General features: G+C 40.5%; 1 protein-coding gene and 1 long non-coding RNA gene across 3 annotated transcripts in view; one reads left to right on the plus strand and one right to left on the minus strand.

Moving 5' to 3' along the window:
* LOC310842672 overlaps nt 1–22,843 on the minus strand; it is a 461,768-nt gene that overhangs the window by 218,879 nt on the left and 220,046 nt on the right. The gene's annotated exons all lie outside the window — the stretch shown is intronic.
* Nucleotides 1–22,843, plus strand: part of DSCAM (DS cell adhesion molecule) — a 327,203-nt gene that overhangs the window by 52,200 nt on the left and 252,160 nt on the right. Inside the window, exons 2-3 of the mRNA XM_083734745.1 lie at nt 5,526–5,843; nt 8,574–8,720. Coding sequence (XP_083590871.1) covers nt 5,526–5,843; nt 8,574–8,720 — 465 coding nt within the window. The remainder of the gene's footprint in view (nt 1–5,525; nt 5,844–8,573; nt 8,721–22,843) is intronic.

Consider the following 22,843-nt stretch of genomic DNA (forward strand, 5'->3'; position numbering starts at 1 on the left):
ACAGCACATTTTATTGTTGTAGTTTCTGTTTGAATCCTCAGTCTAATATCTTCTGTTTAGAAATTTCCACATGCAAGTTTGAGGAAACGATGAAGAGTCCATATTGTCAACTGTAGCAGCCTCCTCTTTTTATCAGCTGTGGGGAACCTTTGGCACTCCTGATATTGCTGAACCATTGGCCAAGCTTGTTGAGACAGATGGGAATTGGAGTTCGGCAGCAACTGGAGGGCTCATGGTTCCCCATACCTGTTCTTTGTCCCCCACCCCATTATATGTGGGCAGCCTTCTTCCATGCAAACCTCCATACCAGGCTCTTCTGGTTCCCTCAAGCTTTGGTGTGGGAAGGAGTGTTCCCTGGCAAAAGGCTTCTTCAGTAACTGCATCTAAGCTGTGGAAATCCTCCATCTCCTTAATATGGACTCCTGGCACCTTCTTTATTTTTCTGTTGACTCCTGGCAAAACAGACCACCCTGTCCACTCATGCTTTTAATGTCTATATATATTCAATTCACATCTTTTAAGACTGTAAAATACATTCTCCCCAGGGTGTAGGTTCCACTGAACTTTGTGAGGCTTACTTGTGAGTAGGCTTGTGTAGAATTGCACTGTTAGTTGCCTTTTAATTGTTTGTATGGACTGGTTGTAGAGTTTCTTACTGCTGTTCTGTTTGAGATTATGTCGTTTAATTTCTACTACATGTTTTTGAAGGAATATTTATTGTTCAATAATGATGATAATCTTAATCATGTACTCTGTCTTTTCTCTCATGAGAGTCTAAGGAGGTTAACAATAAAGTGTACACAGATATACGCACCACACAAATTACACATTGCCAGTGGGACTCATAAACAATATAAGAAATATTGCTGTTATAGATGGAAATAGCAATGTTCTAAATAGTGACAATAATGTATCAAAACATGTGGTGAAATGAATTACAACAATGACCCATAAAAATAGATGCAATAGAGAATTGTATAGAAGCTGAGAAACCGCTGGGTGAACTGAGAATACAAAATTCCTCTTTGTGGAATGTTTCTGTATTCTCGCTCATTAAAAAGAAGGGTGAAACGGGAGTCCTTTGCACACCTATCTAGGAGAATGATACAGACTTATTTCTGAGTTTACTTGTGCAGAATTGCACTTTGAGTTGCTTAATTCAATCATTCATTTTTTATATATAATTAATTTTTATTCAATTTCCAATATGCATTCCATCCATGTTTAACATCCACTTCTAACATATACATCTTTTAGACTTCCCTCAGCCTGTCTGACAATTTTCCATATTATCACAATTACTCCCATTTCTTAAATTTATATTGCGCTTTAACAATCTTAATCTCATAATATCTTTTAAGCAACATTTCTATCAATCATTTTCACAGAGCTTCTTGAAAGCCAACAAGCGTTAATTGCTCCTCACATACATTTTTGATATACTCTGTAAATTTATTCCAGTCCTCGGTGAATCTCTGATCGCGTTGGTTCCGAATTTCCCCCGTTAATTTATCCATTTCTGCGTATTCCATCAATTTCATTCTCCATTCTTCCCTCGTCTGCATTTCTTCCTGTTTCCATTTCTGGGCAATAAAAATTCTAGCTGCTGTCACTGGATACCTAAATAACCTCATTTTAATTTCATTCCCTAATATTCCTAATAAGAATGCTTCTGGTTTCTTAACAAAAAGTATATTTCAACATTTTCTTCATCTCATTATAAATCATTTCCCAGAAACCTTTTACTTTTTTACACTCCCACCACATGTGATAAAATGTTCCTTCTTTTTCCTGACATTTCCAACATTTATTACTGACTTTATACATCTTACTAAGTTTCACTGGTGTTACATACCATCTATACATCATTTTCATAACATTTTCTTTTATTGTAGTGCATGCAGTGAATTTCATTCCTTCTTTCCACAATTTTATCCACTCATCAAATTGTATATTATAACCAAAATCTTTGGCCAACTGAATCATAACTGATTTTACTTCTTTGTCCTTTGTATGCCACTCAAGTAATAATTTATACATTTTTGATAAAATTTTAACATCACTATTCAAAATTTCTTGATGAAACCTAGATTTCTTTTCCTGAAAACCACTTTCTGACATCTTTATTTTGAACATTGCATTCAACTGAAAATAGTGCAACCAATCATTTACATTTTCTTTAATTTCTTCATATGGTTTCAATTTCCATTTATTAACTTCTTTGATTATCAAATTCTCATATGTAATCCATCTTCCTGTCATATTGATCTTTTTCACACTCATTATCTCCAATGGTGATAGCCAATATGGAGTTTTAAACTCTAATAAATTTTTATACCTATTCCAGACTTCGATCAACGATCCTCTAAAGATGTGGTTTTCAAAACCTTTATGCACTCTATTCTTTTCACACCATAAATATGTGTGCCAACCAAATCTATTATCATAACCTTCTAAATCCAACAATTCTGTGTTTTCTAACTTTATCCATTCTTTCACCCAGCAAAGACACAAAGCTTCATAATATAACTTTAAATCTGGCAGGGCAAAGCCTCCTCTATCTTTTGCATCTGTTAATATCTTAAATTTTATTCTTGGCTTCTTGCCCTGCCAGATATATCTTGACGTTATTCTTTGCCATTCTTTAAATATTGTCACACCTTTAATTATTGCAATTGTTTGAAACAGAAACAACATTTTCAGTAGCACGCTCATCTTTATCATTGCAATTCTTCCCCATAATGATAGTTTCATTCTTCCCCACACCTCTAGGTCACGTTTAATTTTATTCCATATTGGTACATAATTGTTTTGAAACAGGTCAATACTCCTGGGAGTTAACGTAATCCCTAAATACTTAACTTTCTTAACCACATTCATCTCTGTTTGTTGCTGTATTCTTTCTATTGTCTCTTGATCCATATTCTTAGCAATTATTTTATTTTCCCCCCTGTTTAACTTAAACCCGGACACCTGACCAAAATGTTCTATCTCTTCTAACACCTCTTTGACACTCTGCATAGGATCTTCTATAGTTATAACCAAGTCATCGGCAAAGGCTTTAACCTTGTATTCATTACAACCAACTGTCACACCTTTTATTTTTTCATTATTTCAGAAGACTTCTAGGACCGAAATGAATAATAACGGAGATAAAGGACACCCTTGTCTTGTACCCTTAGTTATGGCAATATTTTCTCTTATAACATTGTTAACAATTAATTTTGCTCTCTGCTCCGAATATATTGCCTTTATACCACTCAGAAAAGATTGACCCATATCCATATATTCCAAATTCAATCATTCATGTTCTCTACTTCAATTTTATTCATACTATTTTTTTTAAAAAAAGCTTTTATGCCCTGCTTACACTGAACGTGTCTTTGATTTTTGTCTCTTTATGTCTAAATAAATATTTGAAGGCAGTTTGGATTCATCAAAGGCAAAAATGCTAAGATATTTTTCTTTGCTCTTTGGTTGCTACAATTCTGGATTAGATTCTATCCTCTGATAAGTGTGTGCCCAGATGATATTTTGCCTCTAATATGTAACAGATAAAGGCAATTTTAAATTAGAATGTTGATTTATTATGAATAGGTAATGGGGATTCTTTTATATTTACTTATTCAATGAGTCTAAGATGGAAATCAATAGCCTTGAACACGGGATGCAAAGATTGCAGATTATATTTTGTCTTTTTGCATGTAGTTGCATTAAAATATATCCAGCTGAACACCCTAGGAGTGGTTTCACAAGTGATATGATGAGTTTTTAAAAATCTAATATTTTTAGAAACTTGTTGATGTGTACATGCCACAATGACATTTTTATGATATCCCACAGAAATGCACTTCATTTGCCATGAAAAGGCACTAATGTTAGCTGTCAGTCGCTCCTTTTTTCCCTCCACAGAGAAATGCAACCACACCTATTTATCTCTGAAGAGTGTGGTTGCTTGTTAGGGTTGCCACTTTTTCCTCTGGCTTTGCTCCTGTGCTTTTTAACAGTGGCCTCTCAGAGAAATGTAAAAGCAGAAGCTTTTCTAATCATTTATCTCCACTTGTTTAATTTCTGTGTGTCAGGCTGCTGTTAAATGCACAAAAGCAGGGCCAGAGGGGAGGGGTGGAATGCCACCAGCGGCTGGCGTAAGTGGCATTATTTTGTTGCCAGCATCCAATTAACTATTAATTTAATTCCTTGCATTTTGAGGTAACCCACTTACAAAACATATTTCTTTGACTCTTAGCAAGCAACCCTGCTTAGTCCTTGGTTCATATTTTTGACAAAATTGTTTTATGCCAAGCCAGGAAACGTCCTATTAATATCTGCACTGCTGTTGGTATTCAGCACAGCACATGGCCCCGCATTAGTTTGTATTCAAATCTTCTGCCTCTTGTGTATTCAAGTCACATCTGTTTTCTTTGACTAACAAAGTGAAGTTTCTATTGCAGCTGATGCAACCCTGCAGGGTTACTTTGAATCAGCATGTGCTGCTTTTTGCAGCCATTAGCTATGAGAACCTGGACTGCCAGTTATCACTTTGTATCAGTGTCTCACAGTTTTGCCCAGGGGTACTTTGAGAGTCTTCTTTCTCCAGCTTTTAAAAAATAAAAATCATGTCAATTACCAATCTCTCTGTTCTTGCAGTTTGGGTCATAATGTCGAATGGTTAGACCTGGGTTGGGGCCAAGAAAGGTGAACATCTTGATGCTGGAAGGGTAGCGGATGTGGCGGCATGAATGTGGCGAAGGAAGAGGGCAAGGAGGGACTAAGCAGAAACATAGATGGACTTTTTGGGACTGGTTCTCCCTCCTGAGATAGGCATGAGAGAGAAGCTGTTTGTTTTCCCATAAGAGAACCTGAGAGGAAAAGCTGCTAGGTTGTTATTACAGTTGCATAGGAAACCTGCTGTCCAGGGTGCTGAACCTTCTCCTTCAAGAACAAGTTCTCTTTTTTCCTGAGAGATTAGTTTAATCATCAGAATATTGACTGTTACAAAAGCATAAAATGTAAAGAGAACTAAAATGAAGAATAAGAAAGGTATCATTTACAAAAATCAATGTAAAAAGTTTTTTGTGAAAGAGGACAATGCTACTGGCATCTTAATGAAAGTATGATGATCACGCTTCCTATTTTATTTAAAATAAAAAATGCTGACAAAGTTTGAAAGTAATTTCATTTGCTTTATCCAAAACAGTAACACCATTCCTGCTTGTTATCATATTCTTTGCCCTCTGATCTGAAGTCCATGACTTCTTAGTTAATTAAATTGGTTACAGTTTTCTGCCATGACACCTGAGCAAGGAAATTGCCATCTTCCACGTGAATCCAGTTTCTCTAGCAACCTTTGTTTCATTGCAGTTTGCAAACCAAAAGATAATGCCCTATAATATGGAACAATGTCCAGCTACTGCAAAATCCCAATTAACAGTACCATGTCATCCTTAATGAACAGATAAGAGGAAAACTGACTTTAATACCCCTACCCCTTGCTAACTATGTACATTTCTGTTTCTGTTTTGCAGTTTTCGGTGAAGATCTACATACCAGCTTATATTTTGTCAATGCATCTTTGCAAGAGGTAGTGTTTGCTAGCACCACAGGGACTCTGGTGCCCTGTCCTGCAGCAGGGATCCCTCCTGTGACGCTCAGATGGTACCTAGCAACGGGCGAGGAGATCTACGATGTTCCAGGGATCCGCCACGTCCACCCTAATGGCACTCTCCAAATTTTCCCTTTCCCTCCTTCAAGCTTTAATAACTTAATCCATGATAACACTTACTATTGCACAGCTGAAAATCCTTCAGGGAAAATCAGAAGTCAGGATGTTCACATTAAGGCCGGTGAGTACAGTCAAATATTGCTCTGCTTAGTGTGCTGGATGGTGGTTTAGCATAGAAAAGTGGCTTGGTTCATGTCCAGTGCCTTACTGGCCAGGCAGAAACATGAGAAATGTAATGTTTACAGGAATCAAAATAGGAGAACATCTACACAAGATGTTGCAACTAGGGTGGCAAGATGCAAAAGAGAACAAGGTCTTGCACCATTAGTAGTTGTGTGACAAGCTGCACAGCATTTTGCAACACAAGGTGCAGGAACCCTGTTTTATTTTGCATCTGACCCATCCCTAGTTGCAACCTTCCAGATACTGTGATATTTCAGAATACTGGTAGGGGATTGCTTTCAGGAAAAACTATCCTAATCAGACTATGTAGATGGAAAATTAATAGGCTAGGCTGGACCCTTGACACAATAGTTTCTTTCTTTGTTTGTTTGTTTAAAAAAGCAAATGGCCTGTTGTGTGTTAAAAGACGGAAAGTAATTTCTTGCTTTATTTTCAGATATATCGTCATCAATGAAAACAAATGCAACTGAATCCACTTGATGTTAAATTCTGCATGTTACCAAATTGCTACTATAGAAAATTTGATTTAATATAGAGTATGAAATTAAATATAAAGCAAGTTGGTTTTATGTGTTGTGAAAGAATTCACAAAGTCCCATTGTGCCAGTAATATGCTTACGCTAGAGCCAAGGATGATTTCCCACAAAAATAATAATCACATTTTCATCTTTGTTAACAGCTTTCTCTTTCGCTTCATCTGTTTCCACTCACTAAAACAAATCTTTGGGGACATCTGTGTTACAGACTCATATGCATTTAACTGCCATAGCTTTCCTTTATAAACGCAGGGTGGGCCATTTTTCAAAGGGTTCTTCTCTGTTGTTTCGTTTACCAACACTCTCTATTATGGGGAACTTGAACCTCATTGCATAGCCTGTGACAGGACCTAATCAACAGGCAAAATCTAGTGAGTCTTTCCAGGTCTCCTTAGTCAGGGTCCCATATAGCACCAGAACCCTAATGTTATTCAAGACTGAGTAGAATATCTTAACCCTCCTTGGTTCTTCCAATAAAGTTGTTGATATACTTTTGGTCTCTAGGCATTGTTCTACTTATAAATACCTGATATGTGGGTGGTGCTGTGGTCTAAACCACTGAGCCTCTTGGGCTTGCCGATCAGAAGGTTGGCGGTTTGAATCTGCACAACTGGGTGAGCTCCTGTTGCTCTGTCCTAGCTTCTGTCAATCTAGCAGCTCAAAAGCATACCGGTGCAATTAGATAAATAGGTACCACTGTGTCAGAAAGGTAAAAGGCATTTCTGTGTGCTCTGGCTTCTGTCAGGGTGTTCTGTTGCACCAGAAGTGGTTTGGTCATGCTGGCCACATGTCCCAGAAAGCTGTCTGTGGACAAATGCTGACTCCCTCAGCCTGAAGCGAGATGAGCGCCACACCCCATAGTCACCTTTGACTGGGCTTAACTCTCCAGGGGTCCTTTACCTTTTACCTTTACTATAAAAGGATTCAAAAGAACACATGGAAGGCATTTTCTTCCTGGTATCAGAAGCAGTCAAAGCTGCCTATATGGGCTGCTCAGAAGTCTCAGACTTCATACAAGTAGATCTTTTGCTAGCCAATACACTTTGACATCAGTTATCATCCCTCTTCAGCATAAGTCAGGCAGCAGTTCTTTGGGGTCACATCCTCGCATCAAAAGAGTCCATCAAGCAGTCGCTCTATCCTTTTCTGAATCTCAGCAGAGTCTCAATATAAGGGCTTTAATGAAACATCCTCCTTCCTTCTGGGACATCTTTGGGAGATGAAAAGACTAAGGAGTACGCTTTACACAAATCTGAAGTGGAGTCCCAAAGATGGTTGAATGGCATCTTGTACGTCTCCTTCCAGCAACTCCTGCAGCCAAGCTGGTGCCAAATGTACTGCTCTGCTTTCCTTTGGACCACATCAGCAAGGCGGGGGGTTGGGGGTTGGGTCTTGTTGTCTGGGTAGCCCAGAACCTCCATACACAAAGCCCAGGCTTGTACCTTGGAGAGGACACTTTAGTGCTGCTAACACAGCAGAAACAACACGGGGGGCAGCAGTTACAAGTTACCAGTCTCTGCAGCCACTGTGATTCTCCAGTGGTTTGACTTTGGCCCTGGAGGCACACACCATTGTTTCTCTCGACAGATGGATGCCAAGAATAACAAATAATATATGGTGTCCTCTGCTTTCCCCTGTTCAGTCCCCAAATAGCTTCATCTATAAAACAGTTATCAGACTATTAGAACTGTTGTTCACAAGTTTCATGAGGCTGGAGTAAACGACTGATATATTAATATACAATGCTACAACATTAGTAGAAAGAACTAACATGTCATTGGATGGTGGGGCCCAACATTTTTCAAGCTTCTGGACAAAACTGCCAGATAGTAAGAAATGAGTAAACAATGGAAGAAAAACAGCACTGTTCCCATTTCCCTAGAATGCATTTTAACTCATCTGTCAAATGTTCTTCATCCTGAGTGAATACAATTTTTCAAGGTCCATTTCAAGACAACTATAGCAGAATTTGATTCTGTTGTAGGTTTTTGATTTGGGCAAATTTGGCCAGAGGGCTCCTGAAAGCTAAAGGACTCATAGGCCTCAATATATTTTGCCTGCGTTTCTGCAGGAGAATGCATTTTTCTGCATTCTTTCACTACCTGATGTCTCCTTATTTTGCTGTGTTTTAGTTTTACGGGAACCATATACAGTCCGTGTGGAGGACCAGAAAGCCATGAGAGGCAATGTAGCGGTCTTCAAGTGCATTATCCCCTCCTCTGTGGAGGCATACATCACTGTTGTCTCATGGGAGAAAGACACAGTCTCACTCGTCTCAGGTAGGCCTTGACTTCATGGTCCCATACCACCTCCAGCATCTACTTTTTCTGCTATGTTTGATGTTTCCTTTGAGTTGAAGGTAGCTGGCACCAGTATTCTGGAATGCCTTCCCTACTGAAATAGGAAAGGCCCCTTAATAATGGCATACTTCTGGCTCCTGAAAACATGCCTATTTAGGCAAGTGTTCCCCTAAACTGAACTTCTGTTCTTACTGTGTTAATTGTTTTTAGCTGTTTTAATTGCCATGCTTTTTAACTGTTTTTTAAATCATATATTAAATGAAGGTTGTTTTAGTGTCCCAATGGAATGGTCATGGTGGTTTTTTTTAGTTATCTACGATTTTTATAATTGATTTTATAGTTGTAAACTGCTTAGAAACCACTTTAGCATGTAAGTGGTAAACAACTTAATTATAGATGTGCATGTGTGTGACAGCAGATATATATAATCTTGTCAATGGATGAGGATGAATTTATCAACACATCAGATGGTGTTGCATGGTATAGGGTGAGATGAAACAGTCCTCTTCCCCTGGGCTTAATTTTAAATAGGCTTGGTATATCGCTATCATAATATTTGCTGGGTTGCAATTGCTGAAGTTTGGTTACTTATACTTAATTTAGCCCCAATAAAGCCTGCAACTAGTTTCCATACTTGGTATTGCATACTGACTATAATAAGTAATATTTACAGTTTTTCACAAGCATGCTATTCAAATGTTATTTAATAAATTACATGTTTCAAATAATGTCTGCTATGTAAGATATATGTATTTATTTGTATTATTGGCATATTGTAAAAGGAGTTTCATTGCTTTGTCAGGTGAAAAATGTAGACTGATAGCTGAAAAGTATGCCATATTCATAATAAAACTTACTTTCATTAGCTTTTATTTAAATGTGTTGACTTCAGTACAGTATACAAAAAGTCTAAATTAAGAAAATATAGTTTCCTACAAATGGTTAAAAAAACCCCTAAGTGATTTATGTCCATGCTATTAATAGAGATCTTTGGAATACGTTTAAATCCAAATGCTTGGATTTAGACTTTTCTTGCACCAGTGGGATCATCCTTTAAGCAGAATTCTATTCAGAAACACACCCACTGGTAGAAAAAGGGGGCCAAAACTTTTGCTGATTTCCCATTTCCCTTGCAGTTCTTTGTGCCCTACAGAGAACCCTCTGGCACAGGATGGGAAGTGGTACTGGGGGCAGAATGGGGAATTGGCAGAAGTTACATTATGTGTAAGTTATTAACAACACATTTTTATACACACAAGAGGTGTAGCTGCTGTTTTTATGTACAGTATATGGACAGACAGATACTGACTACTGAAGTATGAAAACAGTAAAAAAAAGTTGACTGCTGTAGTAGGACGTATAGTCCCTTGTAAGCGAACCTCCCTATGTGCAAGGGTAGAAATTAAATTGAATATGTGCGCTAGTTAATGAAGCTTGCATTTGAGAAGCATAGATGTATGTTGAACCCTGATGTTCTATCTGTCTCATAATAGCTTTGCTTGCTCTGTGCTGTAGAATGCCATCTTCAGAGGTAAACTCCATGCCCTGCTCTTTACAAAGAGATTCCATTTTCAGACTTACTTAGTTCTCAGTGGCCCTTGAATTTTGTGCCAAATTTCAACTTTTTGTTTTGGGTGGTTTGGAACTACTATGATCATTTTGAGAAAAAGCAGAACACATGTCATGTTTTCAGCTTTGTTTGTTTTTTGTATTTGGGGTGTCCTGGACTATGTGGCTACCAAACTACATAGCTGTAGCCCTAACAATTACAATGTCCCAGTGCCTTCCTACTTGGCTGTTTTGGTGCATGGCTTGGCTTGGCATGGAAGGTTATCCATGGCTTGGTTGCATCTCAAATTTCTACTGGTTGGGCTTTCTCCAAAGAGCTAGCCATAAGATATAGCCCAGATTTGGCCCATGGTTTATAAGCTCATAGTTTGTCCAGGAGAGCTGAAAGCCTGGGTTTGGATGACATATTAAGCACAACTATTTTGGAAGGCTGTGAACCAAATTACGAGACACAAAAGTAGAATTCTGCAATGAAAATAGAAGCAGATTACTGAAATGAAAGAACAATACGAACGGGTTGCAGTAATATGATATTCTCGGTGTTTTGTGGGAAGTGAAAGTACAAAGTAGTGTTGAGATTTTCTTGGCAGATGCTTGATACTCCTTTAGTTGACTGCAGTACAAACAGAAGTGAACTTTACCCCGCTGATTTATATTGAGTGCTCTGTTCAGACAAATAAAGCTTTGAGAACCCCCAACACAACCAATGCCCTTATGTCACAAAGACAGAGCCTATGACTTTGGTCTAGGGTTGCAAGAAATATGGACTCACATGCAGTTAATTAAAAAGAACAACACTATAGGCAGTAGTAATTCACTAGTCATCACCTTCAGAGACATAAGGCTTTTCATGGTCTGGGTCCATGTTGAGCTCATATGTTTGGTTTCTTTCGTTCTTTTCTTCTCAGCAATTTGGCACAAATTAAAATATAGCAGTAAAGCACAGCATGCAAATTATGGTTTAACTCTACATTTCAAATGGTAATACTAGCTCAGTTTACTTATCTGCTTCTGAGGGGGACAGGAAAGACAGGATTCATTTATTGCAATGAGTATTTCAGAGAGATGATGAAAATTTAAATACTGGGGGGGGGGGTGAGGAGAAGAACGAAGTTTGTTACTCTGCAGGGAAACCTCTTGGAACAATGTGATTTATAATTATGGTATATATGAGCTACTCCTGCTGACTAAGGGGCTTGATGGCTTACTGCTTCGCACTAGTTTCCTCTGCCCTCAGCCACTAATCACTGATAGCTGGTTCTGTATTTCACTCTTATTTGTCTTAACAAGGCTGCTTGCAATACACAGATGGGGGTGGTCTTTAAAAAAAAAAAAGAGAAACAAAAAAAGTGTTCATTGATTCCTCGCTCATTACAGAATGAATAATTAACAAACAACTCATGTTCCTTTAAGTGGCTATCACTCCTTAGGGTGAGATGGGGAGGGGGCAGAGAAATGACTGCAAAGGACAAACAGAGGAAATAAGTGGGGAAATGCTGAGTGTATGGAAATGAATGGAGAAAATATGAAGAGGTCAAGTGAGGAAAAGAATAGGAAAGAAGCAAAGAAAGGGCTTCTTTGTGTATCAGGAGATGGGGGTTCCAGGTAAGCACTTTAGATTTTTCCCAAATGGTGTCACCAGACTTCCCAAAGCTGCACTACCATTTTATTTTCCCTCCCCTCACACCACCATTCTCTTTGCTATGTATGGGGTCATCAGGAATTTTTGGGCACTTGGACACCCAGTGTCAACTAATAACAACAGAGGTTTTCAACCTTTCTGGGTTCTTTACCAACTACATTCTTTCTGTGGCACCCCTGTGGGGCTCAGGAGCCCAGTTATGCCACTCCTTGCCTGCAGAACCAGCACCCTCTCAAACTTTTTCGAACACCCTCCCTTGTGGGGTGTTCCCTCAGCCTCCTCTCTTCTCCCCTCTTCTTGGGAGTCCTCTGGGCAGTTGCAGCCACAGCCCTGGTTTCTGAGCTGCCCCCCTGCCCCAAAGAGAGTTGCCTTGTCACACTGCCCCACAGGGACCTGGAAAGCACCCCCTGACTGGCCCCAGAGGCACCATTTGCCTGTGGAGCTTGTAGCCAGGGTTGCTGCAACAAAACAGCTATGCAAGCCTTTGGGAGGCAGATACACGAGAGCGCATTAAAGGAGAGAGGGAAGGAAAGAGGGACAGAGGCCAGTGTTGCCCGTGGCACCCCTGACCATCCTTCAAGGCACCCCAGGGTGCCACAGCACACTGGTTGAAAACCACTGAATAACACAAACCATCCAATTCTCTTTATAGTTCAGTGGCCTAAAGCCAACACAGAAGTCTCATTTAGGGACTTGTTGAAGTTGTTGTGGCAGGAAGTGGTACTTAGGGACTTTCCCACATAATCAGTTGAAAGATTCATCATGATGCCCACCAAGGTCCATGGAGAGGGAGGGGAAGCTGAGTACACTTGCCCCAGGCCTCAGAGGACTAAGCTGGCCAGGGGGCCCTCCAAGGATCGGCTGCTTTTTTTGTTTGAGTTTATAACTTTATTCTAATAAGACTCTCACCCTATGCCTCAGACTTGGGGCCGCACCCACCTCCCCAAATGTCAGTAGTAATGCTGTTGTCAATAAGTATTCAAACTGGTGTCCTCCTGTTACACAACTCTGCTAATAGTTGACCTCTGTGAGAACAGGATGCTGAACTAGATGGGCCATTAGCCTGATTCAGGCCAGACTCTTTTGGCTTCCCTTTGGTCTTCCTGGGTTGATGAGCTGCAGTACTTTTCTCTGTGCATTATCCGCCTGACACTGCAGCACACCAAAGCCAATAGCTCTCTCAACCTTGGAACTCTCCCAGTGGTATAAGGAGCAAGGTGCTTGTGCTTTGTTGACAGAATTCCCACTTTGACACCATACAGAACAGGGGTGGAGAGGCAGCCAGATTCTGTCAGGCATCTGTCTCTTCCAGACCTCAAACCTGATGTCTCCTCAGAGGAGGGTCAGGGGTCTAGAACCCCACAATGGCTGTGATCCTGAAGAATGTGCCCTAGAACTGGAGGCTCCCATGCCAGCTGCCTGGGTTTTTGGCCAGTTCTCAGATTCCCCACCTCTCCCTTGTCTTCCCCAGGGCCACAGAAAGAGAGGAGATGGTGAACCAGACAGGAGTTTCAGAACCATCACTGAAGGGTCCAGCAAGCTGCAGATGAGGCTTCTTAGGAGACAATATAGCAGTGTCCCTTGAGAGGAAAACAGTATTGATGCTTCCCCAGTGCTCTCAGAGAGATCAGTAAGGCCATATTTCTATCCCTACAAATGTCTCTTGAAGCAATGGAGAATTATCAAGTTCTGCCTCTCCCAGGGAGCACTGCCACATTCCGTTGGCATCAGGAGCTCTACATGCTAGCTAGCATCTCATCCAGGCATCTGGAATTACAAATTAAAACAAACCAGGATGCAGAGAGGCAGCCCCTGGACTGCTTATAATGCAAATATTGAAATTCGGTAATGTGTAGATTCCAAAGCAGGCCCCTGAACTGATCTTCACATTTGGATCAGAGTGAGTTTGCTTTGCAAACCCACCCCTTCCTTCCCTGGCCCAGATCTATTTCATGTGGCTCACTGGTAGAATTTGGTTTGTCACCATTGAGTGAGGGCAATTGGATGCAGCAGGATTCTAGCCACCTTTGCTTTCCATATTTCTGCACTTCTTTCAGGACTATTTATTATGGTCTTGACCAACTCAAGGCAATGAGTGGCTTGATCATGGCAGTGTAGCTGGAGAGTACCAAAAGCAGTATTCCCTGTTCTTAATTTTCCTCAGAGGCTGCATCTGACCAAGGAAGCTCCCTGTAAAGTGCTGACAGACTTGATGTGAAGAATAAAACTGATGTAGGAGCTCATTCATTTTAATGAAAGTATGCTTTACTGCTCAAAAGCCATTATGTGATAAAGCTTTTGTCTATGCATGTGGTTTAGCTGAGGATTTTCAAGTGGCTCAGAGTAGAAAACCTCTACTGTGAATGATGACTAACCTGTGTTTTATTTTGATACGAAGAGAAGTTGACATTTTGGATTAAGCTGGAAATGGTGTTGCCCTATGAAGCTGATTGAAAAGTTTAATGAGTTAAAACAAGAACCACATTATTAGAGACACTGACACACCATTGACGTGGGCGCAATATTGCAGAGACTGGATAATCTTCCCAAAGTCAACTAATTGCTAATATTATACCCATTCATATAAAATACAGCATGGGACCAAAATTTGTTTTGAAATGATATTTCATTGAGGTTCTTTTGTTTTTACTTAAACATGAGTGTTTACAGAAAAGACAAAACAAAAAGCAAAACCCTGAACAGTTTCTCTCAGTGATTTTGCTCTTGTTTGCTACTATACAGAAAACCACAAACTAGCAGTTCTTGTTGACATGGTGAAAAGTGGTCCTTTGAAATTATATTTGACAAAGGCATTTTATATGCTTATATGTGACAGGGTATTCTGGAAGCTAGAAGGCACCTGTAATTTTATATATGTAACCAGAATCCAACAGCAGCTTTCCATTTTGCCAGTAATAATTTACCTGATTTTTCACTTTCTAAATGTGCTCAGCATTTGAATCAAGCTGTAACTTTATTCATAATTTACATGGAAAATAATCTAGAATTTAACAATATTTTAGATCAAGATTATAGCTAAAAATATAGCTAAAAAACCTGAGGTCATGTAAAATAATAATTCACAAAGGGCTATGTTTTTGTTTTAAACCCCTGAAACATGGTTGTAAAAAATAATTATATTTGCTAGAGTAATATTTAATCTGTTATATATCTAGGTGCTTAAAATTTAATTTGGAGCTTTCTTGTGAAGCCATTGACGGGGCCCTTTTACAGCGGCCAGTCATTTACCAGTATGGCGCCCCTAGTATATAACTGACCCCCCCCCCCAGCAGACTACTTGGTTATTTGAGTATAACAAGCATGTGTGTGTAAATAATATCCCAATTGCTCATCATTCAATAATTCCACTAATACAGGTTTTTAGGATATCCGTTATTTTTGAAGCAGAAGTGTATGTTTTTATCAGGCACTCAAATGCTATTAATGTTGAACCAGTAGAAATGTTTACCGCAGGCCACAGAGACCAACATGATGCCAGGATTTCAGCTGACAGAGGAGTGTGATCCATACAGACCTGTCAACAAAAGCAGGTCAGCAGGATTGAGCAAGGGGGAAAAATCAATAATTCTTTGAATTAATCATGTGGCTGCCAGGGAGAATTATGGGTGCATGAAATGAAGTACGTAGGTATACATACAGCTATAGCACCTATTGCTTATTCTTTTTCTTTGGGGGGGGGGAACCCCTGTTAGGTTTCTCTGATTCTTTTTGATCTTGTTTCATTCTCCCATATTTTAGTGGGGTCAAGCTTGTCCTGTTTATCTGCCTAAAATTCAGAGTCTTGACATCAGGCAAGTCGCTGAATGCTTGCCAGAGAGCAGGGGAGAACATATTGTCATCCTTGAGGCTGATTTCCCCCCTTGTATCTGAATTTTTTGCATTAACAGCTATGAATTAATAGAAGAGGGCTGGGTTCATTGTGCCTGAGCCTCGATAGATAATGGTGCATCCTGTGCAGTGAATTGGACTCTAAACCAATTAATGCTTCATTGCACAAGAGTTAAAAAAAATCATTGCTCTGCTGTTGATGTCTCAGGTGAGCTACTGTCCTGGCATCTAACTGAGCACTTCTGCTGTATGAGCTTTGACCTTTCTGAATAATAATAACAAATCTACACTTCTGTATTTGTGTTGACCTAGCTTCTCTGTCTGACTCTCTTTCTCTCAGCTGTACCTCACAGGTAGCCATGCTCCATTCTCTTCTTACTGAATATGAAGAACTGGAATGTCAGCCCTATAGATGCTCTTTAGATCTCTGCTTTTTTAATGCTTCCTTATTGTTATTTATTTTATTAGAATTGTGACCTAAAAAAAATATTTTGGTTTTTTTTTAATGTAGCTTAGGGAGAACTGCTTTTGTTGGGTTGCTAATAAGCTGAATAAATAAATGAATATAAATAAAAGTGTATGGCAATCAGAAACAGCAAGCATATAAAAACCTACGAGGGAGCCAGGAAAAATGATGCTACAAGTTAACTTTACAAATGGTAAGAACCAGTGCTTTTTTTCTCATTGGACATTCGGCTTCCGAAAAACACTTACTTCCGGGTTTTAAGACGTTTGAGAACCAAAGCATATGAGAACTAAGGTACCCCTGTACTTGCCAGTGTTGTATGCGGTTTCCTAAGTGCTTCTATTGATATACTTTCTCTGGAGCGATGGGAGCAGCACGTCCCTGCCCCTGCCCCCAGTACTACACTAGACCCAGTCCTGCACCTGTAACTTATAAAATGTGCATATATAATGAAAGGTGAAGGAGGAGCTTGCCTTGCTGCTGTTGGGGTGGAGTGGACCACGAAGGAGAATATGTGTGCATTTGCTCCTTTAGAGGAAGAAAAAAGCCAAGAGAATTTGTTGTTGACGTGGTAAGTCATTGCTGCAAGGAAGTATGCAGGCTTGCACAATCCCCCACGTTTTTGACACCCCACCTTGAAACAGCTGCATGAGAACTCATGCAGCATAGTGAATAAGCACCTGCTCTCTGCTGCACCAAATCACACTTGAAGGCTACTGAACGTTACATGGAAAACACTCATGAGAAGCTGCTATGTGGCTGTACCCTAAACAGTAGCTTCTATGCCCTTTTCTTTAATGCGTGAAGGATTTATCTTCTGTAAAACAGCAATAGCTGGGGGGGGGGGAGAGAAGATACATACGTACATAAAATGGTGGCAAAAACCTAGAGCTTTGCCTCTGCTTTGTTGTGAATTTGGTTACAGACAGCCAAGAAGATTAATGTTCCTGTGTCTGATCTTACAGGCCACCTACTGTAAGAGAGAGTGAGAGCTGCATTCTCCCCTCCCCCTAAACAAATGCACATTCTATATTTTTCAGATGTCAAAAATTGTCATGTACAACTAGAAGAAGGTCACTTTTAGCTCTTCACCTAGGGATAAAATCTGACTGAATTCCATTTGGGGAATGGCCTAGTACTTGATGTCTGCTTTCACTGTGAATTCCAATTTATTTTCCCCTTTTATCTATGGGCTTTTAGAAACAAATGGATTGTGATGTGCTACTTCTGGAAGGTCAGGGCTACCCAGTTCAGGGATTCTGTGATTCAGCAGAGAAAACAGAGTAGACCTGCATCATTTTTCTTTCAGATAATGCTGCAAATGACTTGCATGTTTGCTTCTCTAATCTGTTTTCCAAAATGTGGCCCCAGAATTGCTGAGAAGGTTTGGAAAAGGCATTTGGATTCAGGGAACATGTTTGAATGTTGGTTTCGGAATTACAAAGCTGTGGGCTTTGATCTCCTCAGAGCAGCCACCTCCCTGTAGCCTTCCAAATGTATACCATGGGCAAAGGTAAAAGTAAAAAGGTAAAGGGACCGCTGACCATTAGGTCCAGTCGCGGAAAACTCTGGGGTTGCGACGCTCATCTCACTTTATTGGCCAAGAGAGCTGCTGGAAAGCTTCCAGGTCATGTGGCCAGCATGACTAAGCCGCTTCTGGCGAACCAGAGCAGCGCATGGAAATGCCGTTTACCTTCCCGCCTCTACTTGCACTTTGACGTGCTTTCAAACTGCTAGGTTGGCAGGTAAAAGTAGCTGTGTTAATTAAGCCAAACTCACAAAGAAAAAGTCAGTTTTACAGATCAAGTGTAATGATTCCCCCCAAAAGAGTTTCTGGGCAGGCTTCTGACAAAAAGAGAAGGAAGATAATTGAGCCCTGCTCTGCTACTCACATGCTGGTCATTGGCTTGCAGAATCAATTTCTAGGGCTCCATGTGATTCTTTGGAGACATTTTGGATATGTAATGACATTAAACATCTTTTGCTCACACGCTAATGATAATTTTCGATGTGCATTTGATTACAATTTAATGAAGGTCATTAAAACTGGAAGAAGAAGGACCCAAATTAACTCGTTTTATCTGCATTGGTGCAGCTTCTCAGAATAATAACTGGACCAATTTGGAACGAGCTATTGTCCTTCTACTAATAAAAAAAAACTCTTTGCCCTCAAAGTCATGTTGTTTAAAAGAACACCATGTCTGAAGGGCCAGCTAAGGGACAATAAGAGTGTGGAACATTCCACAAGGTCACAACCCCTTAGAATGTTCTCAGCCCTCTCTTATATCAGAGAGCAGGGCTTGAGGACACCCCCAAGTCTCTGCTTGTGGACCCATCATATGGGGTGGGCTACGCTCTTGCAGGCCAACTGCCATTCTTGGAGTTTTCCTTCTTTTCTGGAGGAATGGCTGTTGAATATCCTCCCTTACAATCTGTCTCTGTCCTGTAACTTTCTCTGCTGAGGCATCTTATGCACTTGCCCCCTCAAGGTGACCAATTCTTATGTATTTAACTAAAATGGGAACTTTCCTGATTTAACTAAAAAGGGAACTTTCCTGATGAAACAAAATAAGTCAGTAGGTGAGATGTAATGCTAGTCATATGCAGACTAGACCCATGGAGATCAATGGACTTAATTCTAGTTTTTGTATAACTTGGTTTGATATAATGAAGTATGTTTTGAAAGAGCAAAATATTCAGGGGAATCTATCCCGACTTTGATGGCACCAATCTTAAATGCAAGCCAAACCAAAGGCATTGCCCAGCAGACTTTGCAGCCTGGCTGTATGCTTCAGAATTCCTCATTAAAGCATTGGCCTGAGGCAAGTACCCATCCACTCATCAGAAACTGGGGTATCTTATGCTCCTGCCTGCTCAAGGTGAAAAATGCCTGTGTATTTAATTAAATAGGCTCCCATTAAGGATGCAAAAATAGCATTGATTTTATTTAAGAGGAACAGCCTGAATAAATGGTGCAGTTAAACTGCTACATACAAATCATCTAAGCTTCAACAGTTTTAATTCAGAGGAAATAAGATATTCTGCAGTAATGTTCTGTAGGAGGAAGTTAACAGATACAAAACACATGAGATGCTCACTTAATTGAACCTATAGAGGCCTTCCTTTCCCCCCTCAAACAAACACACTGACAAGAAATGCAATATCATCTGCAATAGATTCTAGTTTAAGCCACTTAACATGCGCTGATGCTTCAGATGAGGCATAAACTAGAAGATTAAGATGCAGCTTGAAATCAGCCACAACATATGCCATTTCTAAAAAGACATAACTCCAAAATATCAATAGAGAAAACCATGTAAAAGAAGAGGGCCAGGACCTTTGCAATTCCAAAGGCTTTAATTGAATTTGCATGCGCTGATGAATACCTTCATTACCTTTTAAATGTTCAGTCTTGCTGCTTCCTTGCAGTAAATGCTTAAATAATAGCATAGTTAACAAGAAGATGATGCCATATAAGCCAGGGTGACTTTGGATAGTGAACAGATGGGGAAGCACCGCTTTTTGTATTTCCAGTAGAAATATTGACAAGGGAGCTTTCACAGCTGCAGGATGAGATGTGTGATGTTACATCCACATATTGTGCATACAAGTGCTGGAGAAATGTTTGCTGGAAAGAAACACACTCACATATACCACACTGGGCCACCTGGAAAAGATGAGGCAAGTTCAAAACCCTGCACCCAAAGCAATTCAAATGTGTCCTGAGAATGAGGCAGCAAAGAAGAAGGTCTTCTGGGGGAAACTTTAGAGAAACTGGAGGACAGATTTTGTCACAGGAAAAGTGCACATGAAAGGTAGATGCGGACTGCTTATTTGCCCACAAGACAAAGTATTCTTGAGTGGTGGGCTTTATGTTTTTGTCAGCAGTCTACGAAGGCTGTGCACTCATGCGGACTAGTTTTAGGGGTAGATGGAGTATTTAGCTGAAATTTACCTTTCGCCTTTCCTTAGGTCAGGTTTCCTCAAACTTGGACCTCCAGATGTTTTTGGCCTACAACTCCCATGATCCCTAGCTAGCAGGACCAGTGGTCAGGGATGGTGGGAATTGTACTCAAACATCTGGAGGGCTGAGTTTGAGGAAGCCTGCCTTAGGTGGTGCTGGTCCTCTGCATCTTGATGCAGAATGCTGCAGGGAAGAACATTGATCCTTGGTCTTTTATTTGTGATTTGGAACAGCCCATGTTGCAGATTGAGGGAGTTCATATTGGACTAGCCAAGAGCTAGACAATATGGCACCGTCCAGATGCTGTTAAAGTACAGCTCCCATCACCCCCAGTCTTTGGCCATGTTGGCTGGTGCTGGAGCCCAGCCATATCTGGAGGGCACTGCATGGGCTACCCTACTACCTGAATTTACAAGAAGACAAAATGCTTAGTGTAGAGATGGGCAAGTAGCCATGTTTTGGCCCCCCAGATGAATGGAGCTCTTTTAGCATTTCATTCAAACTCTTGAAAAACCTTCAGGGAGACTTTTCAAGTGCTTAAAAGAATGCACAAAAGTGATTTAGTTTCCTCTCTTGTCTTCCACACCTCACTCTCGAAGGTGAGGAGACACAGTTTTGGAATCAAGAGGGCACAACGGATGACAGAGGTGGTTCCTTCTCTGCATACTGTCAGGAGGAGTTGGTGGTGGTGGTATTTGAAGATACTCAGCTGCTGTTTGAAGAAACTCAAAACAGTATTTTTGGATGTGTTTTTGAGAGCAGTTTTTCAGAGAGAAAAAGTCATTGCATTGGAAAGCGAAAGTAGGAGTATGAAGCAAGTTTGATAATTGAAGAAAGAAATTGGGAAACAACATAGCTGCAACTGGTAGTGGCATTTTGTTTTTCCGTAAAACTTTCATGCTCCCAAAGGATTTTAAAGTGCCTGGCAAGTAAATAGTCAGCCTTTTTAGGAAAACCTGAAGACTGACCTTTGTATGGGTAGGTGCAAGGAACAAATACTTTGAAACTGTTTCACAATCCCATTTTGTTTCCTACTGAGATTTTGACTACTCATGGCTGCTTTTTCATTTTTTAATGGTTATATATTTCACTGAATGAGTGATCCTAAGGGAGTACTCAATTCACTTATTTTCAGATCAATTCCCAAATGTGTGCTTCCTCCTTCCTAAGTAAACATTTTTACAAAACACTTTGGGCCACCCTCTGTACCTGCCATGGAGATTCTAAACTGGAGAGAGGATTTAACTAAATTGCAGCAGATATTACACACACACACACGACCAAATATGTATCTGTTCTGAAAGTAGTGCATTATGATGCAGGGAAAAAATATTGGGGAAAAATACTCATGTAACAAATACCCACAGTGTTGTGATGCTCTGCCTTCTGTGCTCTTTGTTCACTGGCACACTCATTGAGTCATTCTAGGGCTTCCACAGGTGTAGGGCAGCCCTGACCTTATCCAATCCCCACACTATCTAGGTAAGTGATAGCAGTGCCGCTGTCAGGAGGATGGCACCAGGCCAGCCACTCCTGCTCAGACTGCTGACTTCCCTTCTTTGCTGTCTCTCAGCTCTTGACCTCATTTGTCCACTTTGCTGTTGAATCTGTTTGGCTGTGATTTTAGCTGCCTTTGACACATTTCCCACTTGATACGTTGAGGAAAGGGAGCCAGGATACTGACCCGGTGTTGGGCACACTACTGGTCCTGCTCACTAGTTATCCGCATATTGGTGCAAAGTCTGCAGGGAGGAAGCCTGTATGTGAGCAGCTTGCCATGCATAGCCTTGCACATGATTGGGGGCCTCAAATGTTGTGTTTTGAGTTGCCCAAAGTTCCCTCCCACTTACAAAGAGAAAGGTGTGTGAGTTGTTTGGTGAGGTTGATTAGTACAGCAGGAAAAGCAAAGGAAAACAGGAGACTTGTTTTTAAGGCATGTTGACAGCATTGCCTTGGCCATAGCCTGTGGCTCCAAGGAACTCTAATGCCAAATGACAATAGTGCTTCATGTCATGTAATTTTCAGCTTCTGGTTATCCATGGTGGGGATATCCTAGGTTCAAGGATGAATGAGGTGATGCACTGAGCCAGAAACCCATGTTTCTACTACATCTCAGGCTATAGCTGTATTCCTGTGCAAAAAGAGGAACTTTCATCCCAAAATCCCTAGAACCAAGGCCTGCATATTTCCCTGCCCCTATATGCATATATCCCATAGCTAGCATTAACAGGGTATGGAATTGTAAGAAGAACTAATGAACTCCACGAACAACACAGTGCACTATCTATGCTTGATTAGTTTCTTAAAAGGAGAATTTTACAAGGCACTCAGGGCACATTCCCATTGTCTGTTGCTGGCACTAAAATGCATGCCTCATATTTCTGGTGCCATGCAATGCTGCTGTTTTACAAGTCTTTCTTCCTATAATATTGCCAACCAAATATTCCCTACAGGCCTGGTTCACCCCACCCCGTTTCCCCAAGGAGAACCCACCATGCTTCTCCTCCCCAAATTGACTTTCTTTCTACAACTGCTATCCTCCCTTATTAGGATAAACGTGGCATCTGTGGATTTGGGACCTCTCCCCCGCTCTGCTTTTGTGCCTCTCTACA

Source organism: Podarcis gaigeae (genome assembly GCF_964106915.1).
Source record: "Podarcis gaigeae genome assembly, chromosome: 4".
NCBI classification, from domain to species: domain Eukaryota; kingdom Metazoa; phylum Chordata; class Lepidosauria; order Squamata; family Lacertidae; genus Podarcis; species Podarcis gaigeae.